The sequence below is a fragment of the Gymnoscopelus braueri genome (assembly GCF_963280865.1).
Source record: "Gymnoscopelus braueri genome assembly, chromosome: 16".
NCBI classification, from domain to species: domain Eukaryota; kingdom Metazoa; phylum Chordata; class Actinopteri; order Myctophiformes; family Myctophidae; genus Gymnoscopelus; species Gymnoscopelus braueri.
In genome coordinates, this window is record NC_137616.1 from 8,782,507 (window position 1) to 8,806,784 (window position 24,278).

General features: G+C 39.5%; 1 protein-coding gene across 1 annotated transcript in view; it reads left to right on the top strand.

The window, feature by feature from the left end:
- tagapb (T cell activation RhoGTPase activating protein b) overlaps positions 1–24,278 on the top strand; it is a gene marked incomplete at its 5' end in the record, with an annotated part of 37,992 nt that overhangs the window by 2,337 nt on the left and 11,377 nt on the right. Inside the window, 3 exons of the mRNA XM_080452528.1 lie at positions 8,473–8,561; positions 13,426–13,596; positions 23,314–23,484. Coding sequence (XP_080308654.1) covers positions 8,473–8,561; positions 13,426–13,596; positions 23,314–23,484 — 431 coding nt within the window. The remainder of the gene's footprint in view (positions 1–8,472; positions 8,562–13,425; positions 13,597–23,313; positions 23,485–24,278) is intronic.

Consider the following 24,278-nt stretch of genomic DNA (forward strand, 5'->3'; position numbering starts at 1 on the left):
AAAATGGGTGAAGTGGTCCTTTAATTAAAAAAATATATGTAATTGCCGTATTTTATGTCACTCTAAATATTATAACGGCAACAATTTGGGCATTCAGAGTCAGGCTTTGGGCCTTTTAACTATTCCCAGTTTTCGATATTTTACTGAGCTGTGAAATAAGAGTCATCTTTCAGCTGAAACTCATTAACAGACCAAAGTATTATTTTAAATCACGTGTTATGTTACAAGTTATGTCACAAGTTCTTTAAATATTACGTAATATCTACTGTAGGCCTACAGTGTTTTGTGTTGTGATGTTGCAGTGTGTCGCAGTCTGTTGTGTTGTGACATCTGTCATTGTTTGTTTGCAGTTATGTAATTCATACATTATGAAGCGTGTGTGTGTGTGTGTTTGTTTGAGTGTACTACTGGCCTTTGAGCTTGATAGGACACTGTTTCCCAGACAGTGGGTCGGGACCCATGTTTGGGTCGCGGACAATTTTTTTTATAGGTTGCGAGTAAATACCCTGTTTTTCGTTTCCTAGTACTGTACATTACAAAAATATATACCGGTATACAGTATATTATTTCAAAAGATTTTTTAAAGTTTAAACGAAACTCACAACGTCAATAAAAAAAAAATCCAACAGTTTTCATTAACAAAATTAAAACATCGAATCATATGGAATTAATTGGCTAAATTGGCTAATCTAAATTATGGGGGGGAAAAAATCCAATTTCTATAAATAAATAAAAACATTTAAGAAGTAGTGAAAATAGCAGATCTACAAGCTCACAACGCGGTGCGAAGCAACGCGTTGTGAGCTTGTAGATCTGCTGTTTTCACTAGTTTGGGTCTCGGGCAAACGTCTAATTTCTCTTTTTGGGTCTTAAAAGTTTGGGAACCACTGTGCTAGGACACCCTGGTCCTTTGGGGCGTACAGTAAAGCCTGCCAGTCTGTCCAGTACCATTCTGTGTGCCTGTCAGTCTGTCCTGTACCATTCTGTGTGCCTGTCAGTCTGTCCTGTACCATCCTGTGTGCCTGTCAGTCTGTCCTGTACAGTACCCTCTGTCTCAGCCGTTTAGAAGGGGCACCGTTTTGGTGACAGGAGAGAAGACGGACCAGAAATAGATGCTTTTGTCAAATGACCTTGTTTTGTTGTGAATAAGAAGTTTACTTCCAGTCGGTAACTCTCATCATTGAAAGTGCTGGACGGTGGAATGCTTATTATTGTCTAGGGCTGCTAGCAACTGTGGATTAATCGAATAATCAAGAAGCGTCCCCCCCCCCCCCCAACAAATTGATGCAGACATTTTTTATAGAATCTTTTAATGATCAACTAAATCAAAATAGACGATCTACAAGCTAGCTCAAAACGTATTGTGAGCTTGTAGGGCTATTTTAGTCATTAAAAAAAAAATGTCGCTTATAATGACAAGAAGGAAAAAAAAGAGAGAAAAGAACAAATTCTATTTTTCTCCTAAATTGATTATGGATTATTTTATTAAAATCTGTAAAAAAAAAAAAATCCAATCCATTAGTTCGATTAACAGTTGCACCACTATTATTGCCTTGTGTTTTCAGCAACATAATTCATTATGGTAAGGTCTGTCTGGGAGCAGTTATCGGTATCGACAGTAAGGTGGATGCCCACTTTGATGATGGACAAGCTATTGGACTCTTGGGTTCATATTGTAGAGAAAACTGTGAAATTATGGGACATCAGTCAGACGTCAATCGTCTATGACTCCAAATCTGGGCAAGGTTTGAGCCCCATCAGAGCTCTTTGACTTCCATTAACAAATTCAAGTTAAATATTTCAAAAGTATAAATATATATATGAGGAAACATGTAATAGTGGAGCTACTTTTGTGGCCTACTGGCAGTGTGCATACAACATTTAGCACTAATTGGTCCAGCAGTTTGCGAGATTAGCTCCAGACAGAGAGACACACACACACACACACACACACACACACACACACACACACACACACACACACACACACACACACACACACACACACACACACACACACACACACACACACACACACACACACACACACACACACACACACACACACACACACACACAGACCCTCTCATAGACAGCTTGCCAATTTAGGCAGTGGGCCGAGTGCCTCTATCTGCTTTAGTTTTTGAGTTTATTGATCCCATCAAGGAACTGGCTAATTTTTTAGTATTGTGTAGATTAATTGTTTATGAACACATTACCAAATGTTTCCAACCTGAAAAGTTTCTCCAGAATAATAAAACTTAGATATAATATCACTAACTAAACATTAGTTATTTTCAAAAACCTGGCAACCCCATGTGATGTATAAACCAATCAAAGCTCGCCTACTGTATTGTGCAATTCAGTTGGCCAATCACGTTCTTCGTACCACTTGAAAAGCAGAACCAGGAAATACAGCTCAGATGGAATCAAGAAAACAGCAGATGTAGAGGTAATATTTGTATTGGGGTGATTGTTGGACTTATTCTTATGAAAATGTATACAATGGATGTAGACAATGGATGTAGACAATAGAATGAGCCATGTTGATGACGGCACATTATGATATTAAGCATCAATATTATATCATTATAACGTTAGTGTTGCCAACAGCAGGATGGTTTGCAGATGCAAATTTCATTTTAACAACTGCTGCAAATGCTTAAGATACTATTAAGCAGTGACCAATCAATATGTACCCCTTTATAAATGTCTTGCTATCATAAATTGGCTATGGTACACTATTTTGCCTCATTATTTTATTGATTCCCATCTCGTATAATTTCTGTTAAGATCTCATCACTGTGCATCCGTTGTCAAAGTTGGTGTTTAGATTATAGTTACAGTTGGTGATTTGTTCTTTCTCTCTTGACAAGTTCTAAGCTAAAGTTACCAGTTGTTAATGTATTTAGTTGGGTTAAATTACGTGCATTCGTTATTTTGTACAGTGTTTGTTATCTCTATCTTATGTTTGTGTGCAATAACCACAAACGGAAGCAATTAATCCTGCTTCATACATGTCCTGACTGTAGGTACCATTTCATAAGACCTTCAAAACAGTAGACAAAAAATATACATAATCAGATGCTATTTAACAAATCAACACTAGACAAAATCACTTGAATAATAGCAATCAGTGTTGTGAAGCTACATTTAGGCAGAATTATGCTCATCACAGGATCTGACTGGTTCTTCTAAACATGTTAATGGGACACAATGTATTGATACAGTATTTAATCTAGATAACACAGTTTTGACTTAAAATAATCTACAGAGCCCAAGTATTTGTGCAGAACACCTGAGATTAAATTCTATAAACCTAATTAGATGTGGTAATGTTTCCTCCTTTAGTGACCTTTGGTGTTTGTGTGTTGCAGGCTGTATGGAGTGGCTCAATTGCAGAGGTGCAAGAGGTGACAAACAACTGGATCTGGGAAATTATTGTGACATGTTTGAAGAAGAGTGGATTGTGTCACGTTTGCAGTCTATGAGAGATGGGTCGACATGATTATGAAGATCTATGTGTTAATGATTGTGTAGAAATTATACAAATATATTCATAAGCTGATAGAAACTGCTCTCATCGAGTTCAATGCATTCGAGTGAACTTCAGGTGCCAGTTTTCCTCACAGTGCGTCTATGATACATGCTATGTTATAGAACATCTGTCCTAGTGGTTATAGGGGAAGTTCAAGGCTGATCTGATATCCACTCAAATACAGAAAATGTACGTATATGAAGTAATGTAGCTGGGCCACAGACAAGGACCTCATGGCATGTCATCCATCAATGCCACAGTTTGCTGCTGCAATGTGATACTATGTAATATCTTAACTTTGAATAAATCACTCTAAAAAAGTAACTTTTTTTACTACCTCTACTGGTTACCATACCCGACTTTTTGATGCAGTTCAAGTACTTCTTTTTAGTACAAATGTTGAGATGCAAAGTGTTCAGAATATATCCATGAAATTCGCAATGTCGAATTCAGGGTTACTGGTAGTGAGTAGGTTTATTGAACCTCAGTGTAATAGACTGCATTTGATACAAACCATTTATTTGGCTACCTTTTCTAGTCTTACATGCTCTTGAAATGTGCTCTTTATTGGTCAAGAGAATGTAAAAAAAAATTGCAAATTTAAACAGGCAAATATGCAGGGCTACTAAGAATCTCCATGGCAACCAGGAAGAAAACATTCTGCAAAAACATACTAATATTTATTAATGAACTATTAGTAGCCTATGGTATAGCTGTTCCAAGTTTGCGTAATCTATACGCTCATTTTAGTCTTTTTGGACCAGAAGTTTTGGTTTTGCAGAATGTTTTCTTCCTGGTTGCCATGGAGATTCTTAGTAGCCCTGCATATTTGCCTGTTTAAAAGTGCATTTTTTAAAATCGGTCTCTTTCATTCTGGTGCATGAATCGAAGCTGGAAACATTCGTTACAGTACTTATAAGAATTTTATGACTACCCTGAAAAAAGAATGCAGTTCCTGAGTGGGGATCAATGAAAGTCAGAATTGGAGCACTCGGCCCACGGCCTAATTGCAGAGCCATGTCGTAAAAATCGAAGCACCAAGAAGCATACAGTTCTCGTCCGTATTGACTAGGGTTTAACACCGGGAATCCCGGGATGCGGGAATCCCGGGATTCCCCAGGTTATTTACCGTCCCGGGAACTGACTTGGGTTCCCGGGATCCCGTTTTTTTTTTTTCTTGTTAGAAATGAATACTAATTAGTAGAAAGGCCTATCTACAGCGCGGAGGAATTACTATTATAATTAGCCAAGTTACTTGCCGCGTTGCCGACCAAGGCAGGGTCCCATCGTCCCGTTGTGAGAACCAATATGGGACGCACTGAATCATGTAACAGTAATGAACAAAATATAACACAAGTGGCCGTGATGCCCCCCTGCCTGCCCTGCGCACGCTGATTTCACCGTTTCCTCTGCTGTCAAACGGTAGACACCAGTTGACTAGTTGAGATTCAACATCAAGTGAAACGCTGCATAAACAGTGGGTAGGTTTGATTTCGAGCCTATATTCCATCTTAAAATGCGCGCAAGCCAAGCAATGCTTTTGATAGAGAGAGGAGAGACTGGAGAGAGAGAGAGAGCAAGAGAGAGCGCGTGCGAGAGAGAGAGAGAGAGAGAGAGAGAGAGAGAGAGAGAGAGAGAGAGGGAGAGAATTAGACCGATGTGGTCGGTGGTCCGATTTTTTTATCATCATTAATGTAGCCTACCCTACCTACACTTGCATTTTAGAACGTTCAAACTACCATTTTACTAGAACTATCCAGTAGAACAAGTGAACTGCACAACAGCTGTCTGTCTCATTGATTGTCAGTGGCAGCGCATGCATGTGCACATCAAAATCACACTACAAAACCCGACATTTGATCAACAACAAAATATAGATTAATACATTTGACAACATACAGCCAACATCCCAAAATGGAGTCTTAATATCCAGCAAGTAGCCTAATATAAATTAATAACTGCAAACAAATTACAAGTTTAGGCTATCAAATAAATCAATATCCTACAAAAGTTGAGATAAGCTGTGACCTCACCGGCGCTCTGATGGACAATAAATAAATAATCCTTTTGCAAATTCTCTTGTCAATAATGATACAAATGGAACAATTATTTCAGCAGCTAGAGTTTGACATTGTTTGAGTGCGTGTTGGGTGCACAGCGCAGCTCCTCGTTTAAGTTAATTGTCTTCACCCGCTGCTGCGCAACAGAAGATCTCCGCCAGGGCACTATATTATATTTATATATTATATTTATATGATTTAAAAAATCTACTTAAGTCATTATTAGTGCAAGTTCATAGGTGGACACAATGGGACATTTGGGCACCTCAATATAAAATTGGCTATTTAAGTATCTACATATAAATGCATTTTAGTGGGTACTTTTTTTTTTTTTACCCTTTAACGGGAATTCCCGGGAAGCCCGGGAAAAGGTCTGAAAATTCCCGGGAATTAAAATTAGCTATTTCCCGGAAAATGTTAAACCCTAGTATTGACCCTTGTCCATCTGTTTTACAAGTGAAACGGAAGAAGCAAGGACAAAAGCCTTGCATGCAAGAACATCAATTGATTTTCTTTTATTATGCTATGTTAGAGTAATTTCCCCTGGTCTCTGAATCCCTTCTGCTGGTCATTTTAATGTTCTGAGACTATAATTGCACAATAATAACATGTAGTACAGTAAGAGTGCAGAAAATAAATACAGATAAGTGCACTTACGACAATCAGAAGGCTCTGCAGAAGACAACAATTATCATTTTATTCGAAAGGGTCAGTGAAGCCAGAGTGACTTCTAACCCTTTTGAATTTAATAAAAGTATAATACAAGTCATCATATTATTATTATTAGTTATTAAAGAATAGTAGATTCCTCTGGCGTGTTGGACCTGTGGTAAAAAAGGGCTTTTTGCAAAGGCTTCATTATCCCAATTTGGTGGGGGATTCAGTCCCTTACCCATGGAAGAGTGCGATGTGAAAGTCAGTGGTGTAAAGTAACTAAGTACATTTACTTAAGTACTGTACTTAAGTAGGAGTATTTCCCATTTTCAGTACTTTTACTTCTACTCCACTACATCTCAGGGGCAAATATTGCACTTTTACTCCACTACAATTATTCGAAAACTCTAGGTACTACCGTAGTTACTTTTCAGATATCAATTATGGTATTATGAAACGCTGAGTACTTTTACTTTTGGTACTTTAAGTACATTTTGATACCAATACTTTTGTACTTTTACTCAAGTAAATTTTGAATTCCAGACTTTTACTTGTAACAGAGTACTTCTACATTGCAGAATTGATACTTTTACTTAAGTAAAACATTTGAGTACTTTTTCCACCACTGGTGAAAGTGCAGATTAGGCGACACCAACTCGGAAATCCTGGATCCCTGCCCTCCACTCTCTCCTGTCTAGCATGAGGGTCTTGAGCTCTACTGCCTCACCACAGTGTGTCTACAGCAGTGGTTCTCAACCTTTTCCAGCCGCGACCCCCAAAAATAATCATATTTGAACTGGGGACCCCCCACCCTGACAAGCATGTGCGTGGAATGTAGGAATTGGGGCATTCAATTGAGTTTGACTTGGTTCCACAGATAAATATTGTGAAAATAGCCGATCTACAAGCCCACAATGCCTCGCAACCTAGGCGTTGTGAGCTTGTAGCTCGGCTATTTTCACAAATGTAGCCTCTGTCTTATATTATTTGACAATTTGGCCAGTTTTTATAGTATCGTTTTTTTTTAAGCCTACTTTTGATGCAGTAATGGTCTTTTTAATTATTTTCTTTTTTTCCCGAGGTATTAAAAAGGTCTTAAAAGTCCTTAAATTGTCACTTCACCCCCCAAGATCATGTTAGGGATCCCCCTGGGGGTCCTGACCCACAGGTTGAGGACCCCCGGTCTACAGTACTTTCCCCTCCTAGCCCTTTCTTGTGTTGGCTCCCACAGTGTCAGTTTGTTTTTGTTTAAAATAAGTGTTAAATAGCTCTATACCCAAGGGGTCTCCTGTTACTGAACAAACACACAATGTAGCAATGTATCTATTTAATTCTATTCTGATGGTGTTGGGAGTTACTACCTCTGCTTCGATGTACAGGAAACATTGCAGCAGGGAGGGAAATCTTTTAACCACTTAAGCCCTAAATAATTATTCACATGACAAATAGTGAAAATAGCCGATCTACAAGCTCACAACGCATCGCATCTCGATGCTATTTTGAATTAAAAAAAATTTAACAATTTTGAGAATTCTTCTCAAAATTGAGAATGCACACACCCTATAGCATTGGATCTGTTCCAGGGACTTTATTCGGCTACATTCTTCAAATCAATCCGTGCTTTAACCATGCACTTAAACTCTACTTCGTTGACCGGGGTCCCTCAGGGGTCTAAACGTTGTCCCCTCCTTTTCTTCCCCTCTACACTTAATCTCTTCGCTGAAAATAGCCGAAAATGTACCCATTTCCCCCCGAATGTTCTTTATTGTCACATCGCAGGTTAATTACAGGTATGAAGAAGTGGCTCGATACATAGCTTTCTTCACCCGGATTGAAAGTCTAAAAGCTGGTGCGAAACGGGGAACAGTAAAAGATAACCCGCACACTGCCACCTACAAGGTTCACGTAGTAGGGTGATTTATTAATTAGAGCAACGTTTCGGTGACACGCGACCTTCGTGGTCGTGCCTGAGGTGAGGCATGGCTGACACACGTCATTGTGCATGGAACATCTGCTTGCGCTAGAATTTTTGTTAATGTTACCCACATTAACCCAGGCGTGGCGGCGCCCCTACTACTGTACTGTGGGAAATCTTAAAAATGGGTCAAACTTCATCAAAGATACTTTTTTAAGGTTGAAATATAGCAAATAATAGCAGATCTTTTTTTAAGAAACCGAACCCTTAATTTAACCTAATTCAAACCTTCTGTTGTCTTCCAGCACCAGCTCCGTAGCTTGGCTCAAAGGCGACGCTCGGCTCCGTCGCTGGCTTTCGGGAAGGCGTTGGGGATGCCATGGTCTCCCATCAGGTGTGTGGAACTTTTTGTTTTTCTTCTACTTCAACAGAATGACTCCTGAGCAAGAGCAATCATTTTTACAAGTCTACACCTGAAAAGTCCAGTACAGCAAGCAACACTTTTCTATTCTTGCTCCTATTTTCCCAGTTGGTATTCTCCAATTAGGATGGATCTTGTTATATAGGATGTCACCTACATTATACTGTAGCTTTGTTAATTAATCTTAACTTCATTCTCACTCCTCACAGCCTGCAGGGGGAAGCAGAGCAAGCATGGCAGAGTAACTATTTTACTAAACAGATGAGTCTACACAGTAAAATAATGTGTTATCCATTTCTAACTCTGAGAGGGTACAATTGTACACACTCAGAGTTAAATTAACACTCAGGTTCTTTACTCTACACTATTCACATAACAGACTTTGCTGCATACTTCAAGCAACACGTAACACTTTAAATGTGCTTGCGCCTTTAACCTTACAGCACCTGTTTGATAGCGGTTTGTTGGTTTCTCTATGTCACCGTGTGGGCTTCAGTCCCCCCACTCTGTTCAGCGCACAGCTGTGTGTGTGTGTGTGTGTGTGTGTGATTGTGTGTGTGTGTGTGTAGGGGGGTTTGCCGTGGGGTTTCCGTAGGTAAATAAACAGTTGCATGAGCAGAGTACAACCGCCTCCATACTCATAACCCACAGGTTGATTCTGAGGACACAGCTGCCGTTTTAATATTGGACATATACGTTCAGTCCTAAAATGTTGTCACTTGGACAAAATAGTCCTTTCAAAACCTGAATGACCAGAATGACGTGTGTGCGTGCCAACAATCTTAATGAATTTAATTTGAATTGAAATTAAAATGTTTACTGTATGTATAATTCATTTTCCTTTCTTTCTAATTGATTTCTGTTTTGTAAACATTGGACATTATGTTCAGTCCTAGAATGTTGTCACTGTGACAATAGTCCATTTAAAATCAGAATACTGCATAGATATATAGATAGATACTGCAGTGTTGATTTTGACAGCAAATTTTGTTTTTGTCTTTTGAATAAAATTCATATTTTAGTCATCTTAAATGTTTTAGTTTTTGTCAAGTTTTAGTCAACTAAATATCATAAGATTATAGTCGACTAAATCTACAGTCGACTTAGTTGGCTAAAATGTATCTTGGCGGTGCCTTGATGGCTTCGTACTGACTGATTTTACACTTGGTTACAAGCTGAAAATAGCCGATCTACAAGCTCACAACGCGTCGCAGCGCGACGCGTTGTGAACTTGTAGATCTGCTATTTTCAGAGGGCAACAGCCTAGCGCAACCAAGCATAAAATGACTTGTCTTTTAGTTTTACTGGATCTCTTCTCCACTCGTCCCTCACTAACATTTTAGTCTAGTTTTGTCTGTTGACGAAATTGTCAATATATTTAGTCTTAGTTTTAGTCATCATAGCTTAGTTTTTATTTGGTTTTTATTTAGTTTGTCAGTGAAGGTAGTCGATGAACATTTTTCGTCATAGTTCTAGTCGACGAAATCAACACTGAGATACTGTATAGATGGATACCAACAATCTTAAGAATTCAATTCCTATCTTTCCTATTGCCCCCCTTGTGGCCTCTGTGGCCCACATTGAAACCCACTGCTGTACTATACAGTATATGAGTCACTACTATCCAACTGACTCACTAACCTTTGATAACGCCTCCCTCACAGACCCCCAGAGCTGCAGATAGGGGGGAGTCCAAGAAAACTACTCTGTTAATGTGATATTATCATATTCACATTTACACCCCTTCAATGCTGCATCATAAATCCCACACAATATTCAGTTTGAGCTGCAGTGTGGGCGTCAATGACATGGAGAAGCTAGTGTCGAGACTAGGGGTGGGCAACTTTGATGACGGAGAGGGCCACTATATTTCCACACTCACTCCAGAGGGCCACATTGCATATACTGTCGGGCAGAAACCTCTTATCTCTGTATTGTAACTTTTTTCGTAAATTAATGCCATTCTATGTCACACAAAAGTAGCAAAAATAGCCAACCGACAAGCTCAAAATGCGTCGCAGTGCGACGCTTTTGAGCTTGTAGATCTGCTACAAGATCTGCTAGTAAGTAACATTTGATTTCATTTCAAATGCATTTAGTTATACTTATGTACGGTGGGCAACCATGTCACTTTGATCTATCGTAGTCTAGATCACGGCAGGTCTCTGACCACATGAACCCTAGTGTCCCTAATCTGGGGTCTAGCTTTTGGCGAAATGTGCCAATCTACAGTACAAGCTCACAACTCAAATGCGTTGTGAGCTTGTAGATCTGCAAATTTCGGCGAAGAGATATAGTGTCGAGGGAAATAAGGAGCGGACCTCGTATAGAGCCTTGGAGGACTCCAGTACAGTATATAGCGTTGCTGTCGGGCAGAAACCTCCTATCTCCATATTCTAACTTTTTGATTTTTTTCGTAAATTAACGCCCTACTTGATCATACTACAGCATCACACAAAAGCATCAAAAGTAGTAGATGTGCAAGCTCGAAACGGGGCGCAAACCAACGCGTTTTGAGCTAGTAGATCTGCTACTTTTGCTATTTTTTATAGTCAGATCTAATTGGTGTTGAGGTAATTGCTACAGTACATTTGCACTGTAAGTAATAAGTCACTCACCTATGAATAACCCATATAAGACGACATCCATGTCCTGAACATCACATCCTTTATGAACCTCCCTTTTGCAATGTTATGATGTTGATGGTGGTGGTGGTGGTTGTGTGATTATGTATGGATTTTGGTATAAACAGCTGACAGGATGTTGACAAAGGAGCTCACATTGTCTTCTAGCAGCAACAGAATGTTGAAACCATCTCATAGAATAGAATTGCCTTTTGTCATTGCACACTGTACCACAAATTGTAGTGCAAGCCCTCAGTGGTACATACAATATAGATGCAAATATATGAATAAAACAGTGAACAATGCCGCATATCGACTCTACACATGAGTATATTGCACGAATAAATGTAAAAAAAAGAAGAAGAATCTAAGTTATAAGCAAAGCTATCTACGTAATACATCATGATGGCCTTTTGTTGTGCCATGCACATACAATACTCTGCACAAGAGCTATTTATCTTGTTAGTGTATGATTCTAGTGGAGGACAAAATCGCCTTTGTACAGTAACCGTGAAATGGAGCTCATTTTCTGTTCATATAAATGCTTTTATGATAATGCTTATCACCTGCTGCACCATGCTGTGCTGCTGGGCTTGAATTATCAGACTGAGGTGAGGATTTGATTGCTGTTCTCACACCTATTGGACTTCAGAGTAGTTAACCTTTCGGTTTATCTGTTTCATACCCATGTAGGCTATCTCTGGTTTAGACGAGGGCATCAGGGAAAGTACCTGTGTTGATGCCATTTGAATATCAAATAGGCTATACCCAACCGAAAACCCCTCAGCCAGGAAGAGCTTCTTTCCTGTACAATGTTGTCACTCTTTTATCCCATTACTTTAGTTTAGACTGACACAACATTTTAACCTACTACAGAGGCTCAATTGTTTGTATAGTCTACTACAATAAACCTGCCTATCTCTAGATATCTAACTTATGTCTGGAGACGACTTCTTTAGCTTATTGCCAGCTTGGATAGCACTTTTTTTGTCTAGCTGGGTGGTTACTGCCTTGCTTTTGCTTCAGTTGCACAATTCACTTCTAGTAAAATATTTTTTAATGATTTTTTAATAATACTATCGCATGCTGCTTGGAACATTATTTTCGCACAGTGACTGTCATTGTGGGAAGAATAATCAATGTGTCATTGAATGACATTTGATTGAGGATTTCAGGACTACATGCTATTGATTGCAAACAACCAATGGGCTGGTTTTTCCCGTCAAAGGCTGGGCTCAGCTTCGTCCTGATGTGTGTCTATGAATAAGATTGTTTATTATAATGCTTAACCACATGAAACCTAGCGCTCCTGTTCTGAACATGTCATAATAGGCGAACATTTGGTGAACATATACTGTACTACTGTTGTAGTATACTGTATATACTACTGTACAATGTGGTGAACATTCTGTGAAATTTGCACGTCTTACAAGCTTGCATTGCGACGCATGTGAGCTTGTATCTATTATTTTCAGCGCAGAGATTTGGTGTAGACAGAGGGGAAAAAGGAGGGGGCCAAGTATAGACCTCTGGGGGACCCCAGTTAGCAAAATGTATAGGGTTTAAGTGGATAAAGACTGATACGATTAACACAGAAAAACTGCTTCTTGCATACTTGCATACTTTTTACTACACTATGCTCTGACAATTACCTCTACTACTATTACTACTACTACTACTCCTCCACCCCGGCATCTCCATAGTTTTGGGTCCCCAGTTTGACCCTCTGCTCGCCAGTATACAGTGTGAGTTGAAGTGTTCATGAGCAAGACACTTAACCCCTCAACCACCTCTTTTTGATCTACCAGGTGTTGAGATTTGTCCACTGAAAGTGTTTACCAAACATTTACCATTATGGTAATTTAAAGGGATAGTTCACCCCAAAAATTACTTATTTTTTTATCGATTAGTCACCCCATGGAGATACCGGAGCCACTGCCGGTCAAATGATTGGCTAATCGATAGAAAAAAAGGCATTTTTGGGGTGAACTTTTTACAGTTAATTAAGTTAAACACTTTCAACCTGTCGTCCATATTTTGGCCAAGTCATTATGGGTTTCAAAAATGGTACTTGGTTCTTCTAGCAGATCGCTAAGACAATAGCAGATCTACATCAATTAGATATTCGTCGTACCAAGAAGTATAGGCTTTCAAGAGTTTAAACGAACGGTCCAGATTTGACTGCGTTATGTGTTGTTGTCACTGGTCTACAGAGAGGAGCCTTCATGCTGGGTCACCTTGGACCAGTGTCCCTTTGTCGTCGGTCTGAGCAGCGAGAACGGAGAGCTCCTATTGGACGAGTGTGTCCAGGTGACCGAGGGCACCAAGACCAGGGACAGACACCTCTTCCTCTTCAGCGACGTCATCATCTTCGCCAAGCTCAAGTAAGGTCGATTGAAACCTTTTTTTTATTCTCAAAAAGCGCATTGAGGTTTACCCTCATTTGCAATGCTGTCGAGTTTACATACAATACAACAATTAAGACGCATACAGATATAAAACACAGAAACACCAAAAAATAAACAAAAAAAGCAGGTTATTAAGTGTTCCATGAAATGGGAGCACCAACGCAAAAAGCTGATTTTCCCAGTTCAGACTGAACAGGTGGAACCTCAAGTGTAAGCCAGTTGCTTGAGCGAGTCTGGTACTGTAAGTGCTTTTTTCCCACTCTAACAGCAATGCGATGTATGGTGGTAACTTCCCATCAATAGCCTTAAAAATTAACTGATACCAGTGCCTAGCTTTCACCAGTAATGAATCTAAGTGCTGAGTGATAAACTGTGTCTAGCCGTAATCCAACACTGACATAAAGAGATGGACACAAAACCATAAAGCAGTTTTATAGCTACAGATGAAACGATAATGACATGACAATTGACTTTGTTTCCTTTCTCCTTTCTCTATTCTCGTGACTATTTGTGAAACTTTTTCACCCACGCTACAATGTTTGGGAACCAAAACCAAATACCTTTTGCTCTCATGCACTCGAATAAGATTTAACAATAAAAATGGAATCGTGATGAATCGTCATCTTGGGATCCACAACGGTGTGGCTCCAATGTGGATCTCAGACTTCATGTGACCAGCCTGTGACGTCAGTCAACTACAGTATGATGTCAGTCGTCTATGACATTGGTTCTCAAAGTGGGGTCCGGGGACCCCCAGGGGTACTTGAGGGGGTTCCAGGGGGTCCCCAGCTAAATGATGGACAGGAACCAATTGGACCCTTATGGGTCTGTAACTCAGAGAGTTACAGACCCAGAGAGTACAAATGGAACCAAATGGACCCTAACGGGTCCATTTGGTTCCATTTGTACACTCTCAGAGTTAAATTAACATTGATTTTACAATATGAATTGGGGTCCCAGAGGTATAAATGCCATTAAATAGGGGTCCGTAGCCTAATGCATGTTAAACTGGGGGTCCTTGAAATTAAAATGGTTGAGAATCACTGCTAGAGAGCCGTAAAAACCTTCTCTTATGGGGGTCCCTGGCTTATCTTTTCAAATGGGGGTCCGTGGGGTAATAAGTGTCAATTTTATGTAAAGATTTATAAGATTTATGTAAAAAACAGAAGAAGTCTTCCAAAATTATTCAACATTTTCCAAACTTTTTCAATATTTTCCAATTCTTTTCAAAAATATGTGCAAGCTTGGTTCGTGCCGCGCTGTGAACTTGTAGATCTTCTATTTTTGATTAGCCAACATATAAATGGATAAAGTGGTTAAAAATTATTGTGATGCTGTATTAACTACTTTTGCTGGGAACCCCCTTGAACCTCCCCAAGGACCCCTGGGGGTACCCGGACCCCACTTTGAGAACCAATGATCTATGATGTCAGTCATCCATGACATCTCTTTGACATGCGACTCCATTTCAGCAAGGATTCAGTCCCGACTCTGATCAGAGACCCATTGAGGTCCATTATAAAAATTAAAGTAAAATATTTCAAAGAAGTATAACATATTATGTGAAAGTATGTGTGCACAAGGCACTGTGCACAAGAAGTTTGGTGCTGATCGTTCCAGCAGTTTGTGATATTAAAGAATCTCATCTTTAATACCTGTAAATTAGTTGTTTACAATAAACTTGAAGTTGACACTGCAAGCCAAACTAAACCACGTCCAAGTTGCTACACTCTGTTAACACAATGAAGATTTCAAGAGTCGCCACAAAGTCGAAGGGAATTTCTCAATGGACCGCCCTCTCTCTCAGTGTGAACCACACACAGTAGCCAGTTCCCATTTTCTTTAAATTGTGTGAGATAACAAAAAAAAAGAATGCAATTTAATCAACCAAGGAGGAACTTTTATATAAACATCGCAAGGATACTACGCAAGGCGTTGTGAGCTTGTAGATCGGCAATTTTCAAAATGTTTGCTTCTTTTTTATATTATTTATTTGACAATTTGGCCAATGTTTGACCAGTTTTAGTTTGTTGATTACTTTTGATGCAGTAATGGTCTTTTTATTTTCTTTGTTTTGTTTGAGGTATTAAAAAAGTCTTAAAAGTCCTTAAATTGTCATTTCACTGTCAACTGGGGACCCCCCCTCAAAATCATGTGGGGTCCCGACCCACAGGTTGAGAACCGCTGCTGTATACAACCCCTGACAAATATCTGTCTGTGAGGCGAGCCCAGCAGTGCAACGGGGGAAGTGAAAAACCACGTGTTACTGAACACATGACGGTTGGGGATTCTCCTGGCAACGTATGTGTTAGTGTAAAGTTTCTCCAAATACACAGTAGAAAGCATGGGGATTCCCGCTTAAGCTTAATTTAGACTCCATCAGATGAAGGTTTCTAGGCTTGAGTTATTTTCAGAAATGTCATAGACTGAATTTAAGATTTAGATACTATTTACTAATTACTAACTAGATAGTTTTGGGAAATTTCTAAGTGTTGCTCCGATACTAGTTCTGGGTTGCAGCTGTGTTGTGACCCGAGGAATCCATAGGAAAGAAAAGTGTCTGATGACATAAGATTCAACTTTTCACATTTGCTGTGTCCACTATGGCCAGAAATTAAAGGGTCTTTTGGTGGTGTGCTCTATAGAGGCCAAATTAATATTTTGGATTGATTGGACATTGTGTTCATGTTTTATGGTTTTAGTAAACTAGGGGGCCCTTCACACAACATTATGAAGCTTCGCTAGTAACACATTTACCGGAAAAATAATAATATTGATCAAACGAAAGAAAAAGTGGGAGTGAGAGGGAGTGTCAGGGCACTCGTTACTTTAAAAAAGTATTTAGAGAAGTGGTCCACATTACAACACATTTATGTGGAGTGGTTATTGTGAAATATATGCCAGTGAAAAATTATTTTCTTTTTCATTGAAAAGGTTACACAGTATGACTTTATTCGGAACTGTCACATTTCCCCATACAAACACATACTGTATAATATATATACCTTATTGCTTAGAAAAATACAAGCACCGCTTCCGATTAAGTCTGTCGATTTGACACTTGGTGGAAGATCTTGGATTTTACTTAAGTAAAAGTAACAATACCCCAATATAAAAATACTACAAAAAATCCTAGCTTGTAGCTAGTATTGTAGCTTTTAAGTTTCTTCTCAGCTACAAATATCTACGAGCTTGTAGCTTGTAGATATTTTCAAATAGCCTTGGTATAAAATAGGGTTAAAGTGGTTAATGTATATTTTTATGTAAAGTAGTGACTAAAGCTTTCAAATTGTAGTGGAGTAAAAGTACAATATTTGCCTCTGAGATTTAGTGGAGTAGAAGTAAAAGTATTGAAAATGGGAAATACTCCAGTAAAGTAAAAATACCTCAAATTGTACTTAAGTACAGTACTTGAGTAAATGTACTTGGTTACTTTACACCATTAGTTGTATGTGCTGTCACAAAAACTGGGAGGAATAGCGAATTAAAGGAGGATATACAGTAAGATATAAATAGCAATTACTACTGTGGCAACCACACCAATAACATATTATTTTGGTCATTTTGTGTTGATTTTCCATTCATCATAGTTCCATGTTTAAAATAGCCCTTGCGATGACTCAGATTTGAATGTTGTTGTTTATTTTTAAAGGAAGTAAGTAGTTGTCTGGACTTTGTATTTATTTTTGGGACCGTGACACAGGGTTGGTTTGCTGGTTGGAGAGTCCATACCTCTGCTTTTGATATCACCCCTCTGGTCATCAATTTTTATGGTCGGTGACGGTGGGGATATGTCAGACTAGATATACATGCATTTCCTTTTGAGAAAACTGTAGACTGTCTGATATGTTTAATATTTATGTTTGATAATGTCACAATTGAACTATTTACCAATATCACCCTCCCCCCCGGCTGTGAACCCAGACTAGACAGACTAGCCGGAGAGAACGGTAACAGTTGAGCATCGGTACGGAGAAGCTTCTATCGGGATGAATGGTTTCAATGTTGATATTCTCGCCAACATCCATCCAAAATGGCAGCATTGAATGCAACCCGAGGGGTTGATTATGGCCGCTGTGCCATAGCTGACATGAAACGGGGGGGTCGACTACCGTAACGTATGCTACTGTAATTCGTCATTTATATTCCTGTCTTGCGGACAGGTCTCACTTGCCAAAATAGCACATCTATAGCTCGTTAAGCGGCTATAATCTGCGTGTGACACTGTCATCCACTTGGTCTGCTAACAAGCTGCTCTTGACTGTTCCCACAGCTTGGCTAAAATGCAGGGGAGATCGTGCCTTCTGCTGTTGCAACCCCTGGGCTCTGGAATAGCCTGCATGCCCTTTACCATCAGAAGTGCCCAGTCTATTGACGCTTTTAAGTTTCTTCTCAAGACTCATTTCTTTTCAATGGCCTTTGATCACACCTGAGATTATTGTACTTATTTCACTTCAATTTTGATGTTATGAGAGTGCACATGCATAATGTTTTGTTGATGCTTTGATTTGACTGTGTACAGCACTTTGATCAATCTCGATTGTTTTAACCCATTAGCCTGAGGCCGATTCTACAAAATGTCTTCTAAATCCCAACAGTATTCTGAAAAACGTATGTTTCTATATCAGTGCTCAAACTTTTTCATGTCAAGGACCCCCAAAATGATATGTACCCCCATCTCTAAATGTTTTGTTCCAGGGACCCCCAGAAGCAAAGATTTGAGTTTCAAATGTTCGCTTTAAAAGAATATATATTTTCAAAGATTTGCACATTTTCATGATTTTTCAAAAATAGCAGATCTACAAGCTCGTAGCTATGAGCTTGTATATCTGCTATTTTTGAATAGCCAAAGTGCAAAATAATGCTTTTTAGCTCAAATAAAAAAAATGACACAGAATGCGTTCCAGGTCTTAATGGGTTAAATGTGCTCTATAAACTTGATTTGAGTTGATCCAACAAAGTGTAAATTAGGCGTAACAATGTGTTACTAAGCAGAGGCTAGTTCTCTCACTATGGGAAACTTTTTTGTTTAGCTTTTAGCTGAAGAGTGGGTCGTCTATCCCACTCATGAACTTTACCACAAACGTCTTTCCTTTACTGTACATCTTTCCTTTCACTGCCGTTACTGTACAACTGCCCACCTTTCCAGTAGCTGCAGACTATAAGAGAAGAATGAATGATACATTCATGTTTTATTCTGGCTATACTGTAGGTCAAAATGCCTCATATGTGAAGTGTATTATTAGTATTAGTGCATTATGCGTCTCTGGTTCCAGTTATGTTCAGTTTGCTGTGAATCAGCAGCATGGTGCTAAGCTCACATGACTCATTTCAATGTGCTGGGAGCAGTGATGTAAAGTAACATTTTAAGTACATTTACTCAAGTACTGTACTTAAGTACAATTTTTACTTTGCTGGAGTACATCCAATTCTCAATAATTTTACTTCTACTCCACTACATCTCAAAGGCAAATATTGTACTTTTACTCCACTACAATTATTTGAAAACTTTAGTTACTTTTTAGATTTTGATTATTATTACAAAACCTACCTTGAAAAAAAAACAATTTGAAAATAGCCGATCTACAAACTCACAATGCGTCGCTTTGCATTGTGAGCTTGTAGATCTGCGGTTTTCAAAGAATTTGTATACATTTTATACATTTTGAAAACTTGTGAAAGGCCTATACTTTTGTACTTTTACTCAAGATCTTTTTTATACCGTACTTGAGTATTTCTACAATAGGGTATTGATACTTTTACTTAAGTAAAAAATGTGAGTATACGTCTTCCATCCGTGATCAGCAGCATAGTGCTCAGCTGACTCATTTCAATGTACCGTGAAGCAGCAGCAGTTTGTTTGTAGTCAAATAGTTTCTTCTTTTGACTGTTTGTTGCTTGAGCTGTTTCACAGGTTTGTTTTTCAAGTTTCTCTGGATCAATATTCAGACCTCGTATACTCTCTCTCTATGGTTCAAGGTGTGTATTTGTCACATACACATACAGCTGGCTGGTGGCAGCATTATAGGTACTCTTCATCAACAGTGTGGATGACAATGAAATAAGAATGAAGTACAATAAGCTGGAAAGAAATGGTGGTAATGAGAAAAGAAAATGAATCCAACAATCCTGTACTATTTTCAAAACGTCACATAGCTGATCTACAAGCTCACAATTGTGTGAACTGATAGATGTTCCATTTAACGCTATTCATCACACGGCAAACTATATAGGGCAGGGGTCTTCAACAGGGGGTCCGCGACCCCTAGGGGGTCCTCAGAGTTACTACAGGGGGTCCGCCAAATATTTTTGTGATAGGATTTTTTTCTTTACACAAACCACTTGAACCCTAGCATCGCTTTTCTGGGGAGAACTTTAGCCAAAAATAGCCGATCTACAAGCTCACAACGCCTCACAGCGCGAGGCGTTGTGAGCTTGTAGATCGGCTATTTTTGGCAAAGAGTTATAGGTGCAGAGGGGGAAAAAAGAGCAGAAAAAGTTTATCTGAAACACAATTTTATACAATATAGAGGGGGTCCCTGCTTCATCTCTCTCTCTCAGCTAGGGGGTCCTTGGCCTGAAAAGGTTGAAGACCCCTGATATAGGGCTTAAAGTCTTCTTAGAAGAATGTTATTAACCACACGCACACGCACACACACACAGAGCAGGCTTTTTTTTACGTAATAGTTTTGCTTCGGTTTATTCCTGTATTCTGTCAGTTCAGTGGTAAGTGACTGATGGGTCGGTCAATTAGTGCAATTTAACCACTTTCAACCTGCCATCCCTATTTTGGCCGTGTCATTATAGACCAGACGATCTACCGTATAACCTGTGTTACATCGGTAAGTGATTGGTGCCTCAGTCAATTAGTGCAATTTAACCTATTAAAAAATAAAATAAATAGGGCTTAAGTGGTTAAACTACAGGCAAGTGGACTGCTCAGTGTCATTTATTAAAGTACAAGTATAAACGTATAATATATCGTCTCTGTCGGGTGCAAACCTCATATGTCCAGAACTGTTACTTTTCAGCATTGAAATTCAAAAATAGCAAAAGTAGCAGATCTGCAAGCTCGAAACGCGTCGCGGAGCGCCGCGTTACGAGCTTGTAGATCTGCTACTTTTGATGCTTTTGCGTGACGCTGTAGTATGATCAAGTAGGGCGTTAATTTATGAAAAAACATAAAACACAGAGATAAGAGGTTTCTGCCCGACAGCGACAATATATTGGGGTCTTTCTTTCGCAAAATCTGGCAACAGTGCTTTCAACGCTCCCAAGGAGCCCAGCTTAACAATCATTGAACCTCCACTGAGAGAGAATTAGCTTCCCCCGCCATTGTCTACCTGTTGCAAACCAGAACAAAACGTCTTATCTGCTCACCAGCATGGGCAGGTGGAACGGTGGTGACCTTTACAAGCAAGAATATAAATTGGGCATTACGGTAAATATAATGATCGCCCACTGTTGTTTGAAGAGCTTCACGGAAACATGGAACGTGTGGAAGTGTTCTTAATTAATCTGCAGCATCGATAACAAAGGGTCACTCTGCACACGCTGCAATGCAATTAGAAGCTTTAACCTATAGCGTTCCTATTCTGGGCATGCTGTATGTTATAATAAGCAAATATTTGCCGAAAATGGCTGGTCTAGTGGTTCTCAAACTTTTTCATGTCAAGGCCACCCAAAATGATATGTATTTGGCCACGGACCCCTATCTGAAAAAGGTTTTGTGCCAGGGACCCCCAGAAGAGTATTTATCAAATAATTAAAAAAATAGCAGATGCACAAGATGGTAGATCTGCTATTTTTGAATAGCTAACATATAAATGGATAAAGTGGTTATGATTGTGACGCTCTGTTAACTAATTTTGCTGGGGGTCCCCAGACCCCACTTTGAGAAACAATGAAACAAATCTACACGTCGCGTTGCAACACGTCGTAAGCTTGTAGATCAACTATTGCTGGACCATTTGCTGCATGTCACTTCCCTACTGTCTCCTGTTTCCTGTCTCTCTACACTGACTATAGAATAATGGCTAAAAACTAAAACAACCCTACTGTGACGTCTACACACAACCATTTTAACCTTACATTTAATCACAACTTTAGGTATATGGTTTATTTTTTATATGTCTCATTCAAATATTTTTAACAATAACCGTTCCACTATACGTAAATGTAGTGTGTGACCACTTCTATTTTTAATGTCCGCTCTGGAAGGCCCCGAAACTCGCACCAGAATGACGCAGGCATTCTCACAGGAAGTACTGTCGAACCACAAATGTATTTTTGCTTTATTAGGTATACTGTTTATTTATATGTGACCAATATAGTAAAATGTTTCATTCATCAGCAGGGATTAAACCCACCACCTTAACATTACCCATCGTTTAAAAGTTTAAAGAAGGCTTACATAATTATAATATTTACATTAAAGAGATACAGTATTTTAGGTTGTACCAGCCCAAAGGCATAACATAGCGATAGAAATTGGCATGGAAAGGGTTGTTAAAATAGCCAAATGGAACGACAAAACACACACACACACACACACACACACACACACACACACACACACACACACACACACACACACACACACACACACACACACACACACACACTGACATAAAGGACCTTCTCACAGGGGTCTTCAACTTTAAAAAAAAAAGACATTTTGGGGGTGAACCATCCCTTTAAAGTCTGAGACATACTGTACGTACAGTACAGTACATCAGTTATATAGCAAACAGCTAGTGGTTCTCAAAGTATTGTGCGGGGACCCCGAGGGGTCCTTGAGAGGGTTCCAGGGGGTCCCCAGCTAAATGACTTCATAGTTAGGAACCAAACTCTGTAACTCTGAGAGCGTAAATGGAACCAGATGGACCATGTTGTATACGCTCTCAGAGTTCTGGGGGTCCGTGGCCTAATGCTAGGGCAAACTGGAGGTTTGATATTAATAAAGGTTGAGAATCACTGTTCCACAGTTTACAGATGGTCCAGGGGTCTTGGGCAATCAGAATAGACAGTAAAACTCAATATCGTCTCTGTCGGGTGGAAATGTCCAAAACTGTTACTTTTCAGGATTAAAATTCAAAAACAGCAAAAGTAGCAGATCTACAAGCTCAAAACGTGTCGCGTCGCATTTCGAGCTTGTAGGCTACTGTATGATCAAGTAGGGCATTAAAATACGCAAATAACACAATGTTAAATATGGAGATACTGTAAGAGGTTTCTGCCCAACAGTAACAATATTTAGCCGTTCGTAAGCGGAGGTGATTCTGCACTGAGTAGACTCACTTGAATGAACTGCCTGCTCATAAAATGTACCTCTGTATGTGGGGCCTTTTTGGTTTATTGTCAATAGTGTTGCAATATTACATGCATCACAATACAAATGGACAGTAATTACACTTGCAAAATATTATTCAAATATCATAAAAACAAAACAAAACAAAAAGACTGCTTCTGAAATTCAGGACCAGACTCTGGAACAGTGGGGTTCAGGTGGTCTCAATTTTCAAGAGGGCCCGCTGACCGTTGGACCACTGGACCGTTCAACTGAAGCTTTTTAGCTTCACTATAGCTTAACACCGTCATGCGATGGGAGCATGACCTGCAAGACCTGATGTACTGTAGTGTACGTGATCGGAGCTTAACATCAGTAATCGTGTGTGTGTGTGTTTTGTTCAGGTCCAGTGCCAGCTATCGTCTGAAGCACAGGGTGAGTCTACAGGACGTGTGGCTGTACAGCTTTGATGATGAAGAAGACCCAGAGGATGAGGAAGATGAAAGGGGGGATATTGATCTCAGGATAACACTCATGTTGACCTGGGCTCTCAATTTCTGCCTGGTGTCGTTCCGGTGAGCAAGCGTGTGTACACACACACACACACACACACACACACACACACACACACACACACACACACACACACACACACACACACACACACACACACACACACACACACACACACACACACTCACACTCACACTCACTATCTCTGTACATAACACACACACACACACACACACACACACACACACACACACACACACACACACACACACTTTCTCACTTGGTACATAACACACACACACACACACACACACACACACACACACACACACACACACACACACACACACACACACACACGGTACATAACAACAACAGCAGCGCCCCCGGTGCACCCTAGCAAACTTGTGAAGAAGAGTGGCGAAGTTCATTCCCACCAAACCAGAGCCAGCATTGCAGACCTGTACTTGCCCAAGTTCAAAACCGGAAAATACTCGTTTAGATTTGGAGGAGCAGTAGACTATAACTTGCTACCCCCGGCAGTAAAGAGCATCAGCATTCATCTTCTTTTCAAACAAAGGGTCAAAGCATGGCTTTTAGAAAATGTTGCAGAATAGCATGGACACATATCAGATCTTTTATTTATGCCGTAATCAGTGTTTAGCACTACAGTTCTAGAGTGTTTTATTTATTATTGCATTGCCTGTATTATGTTGTTAATGTTTTGTTTGTCTCAGACCAAGGACCACGATGGAAATAAGTCACTGACTTTATTGTGTTTTTATCATTGACGTTTCTGTGAGAAGCATTTAACATATGTATTTCTTTTAACCATTATGTCTAAGAAATCTAAACC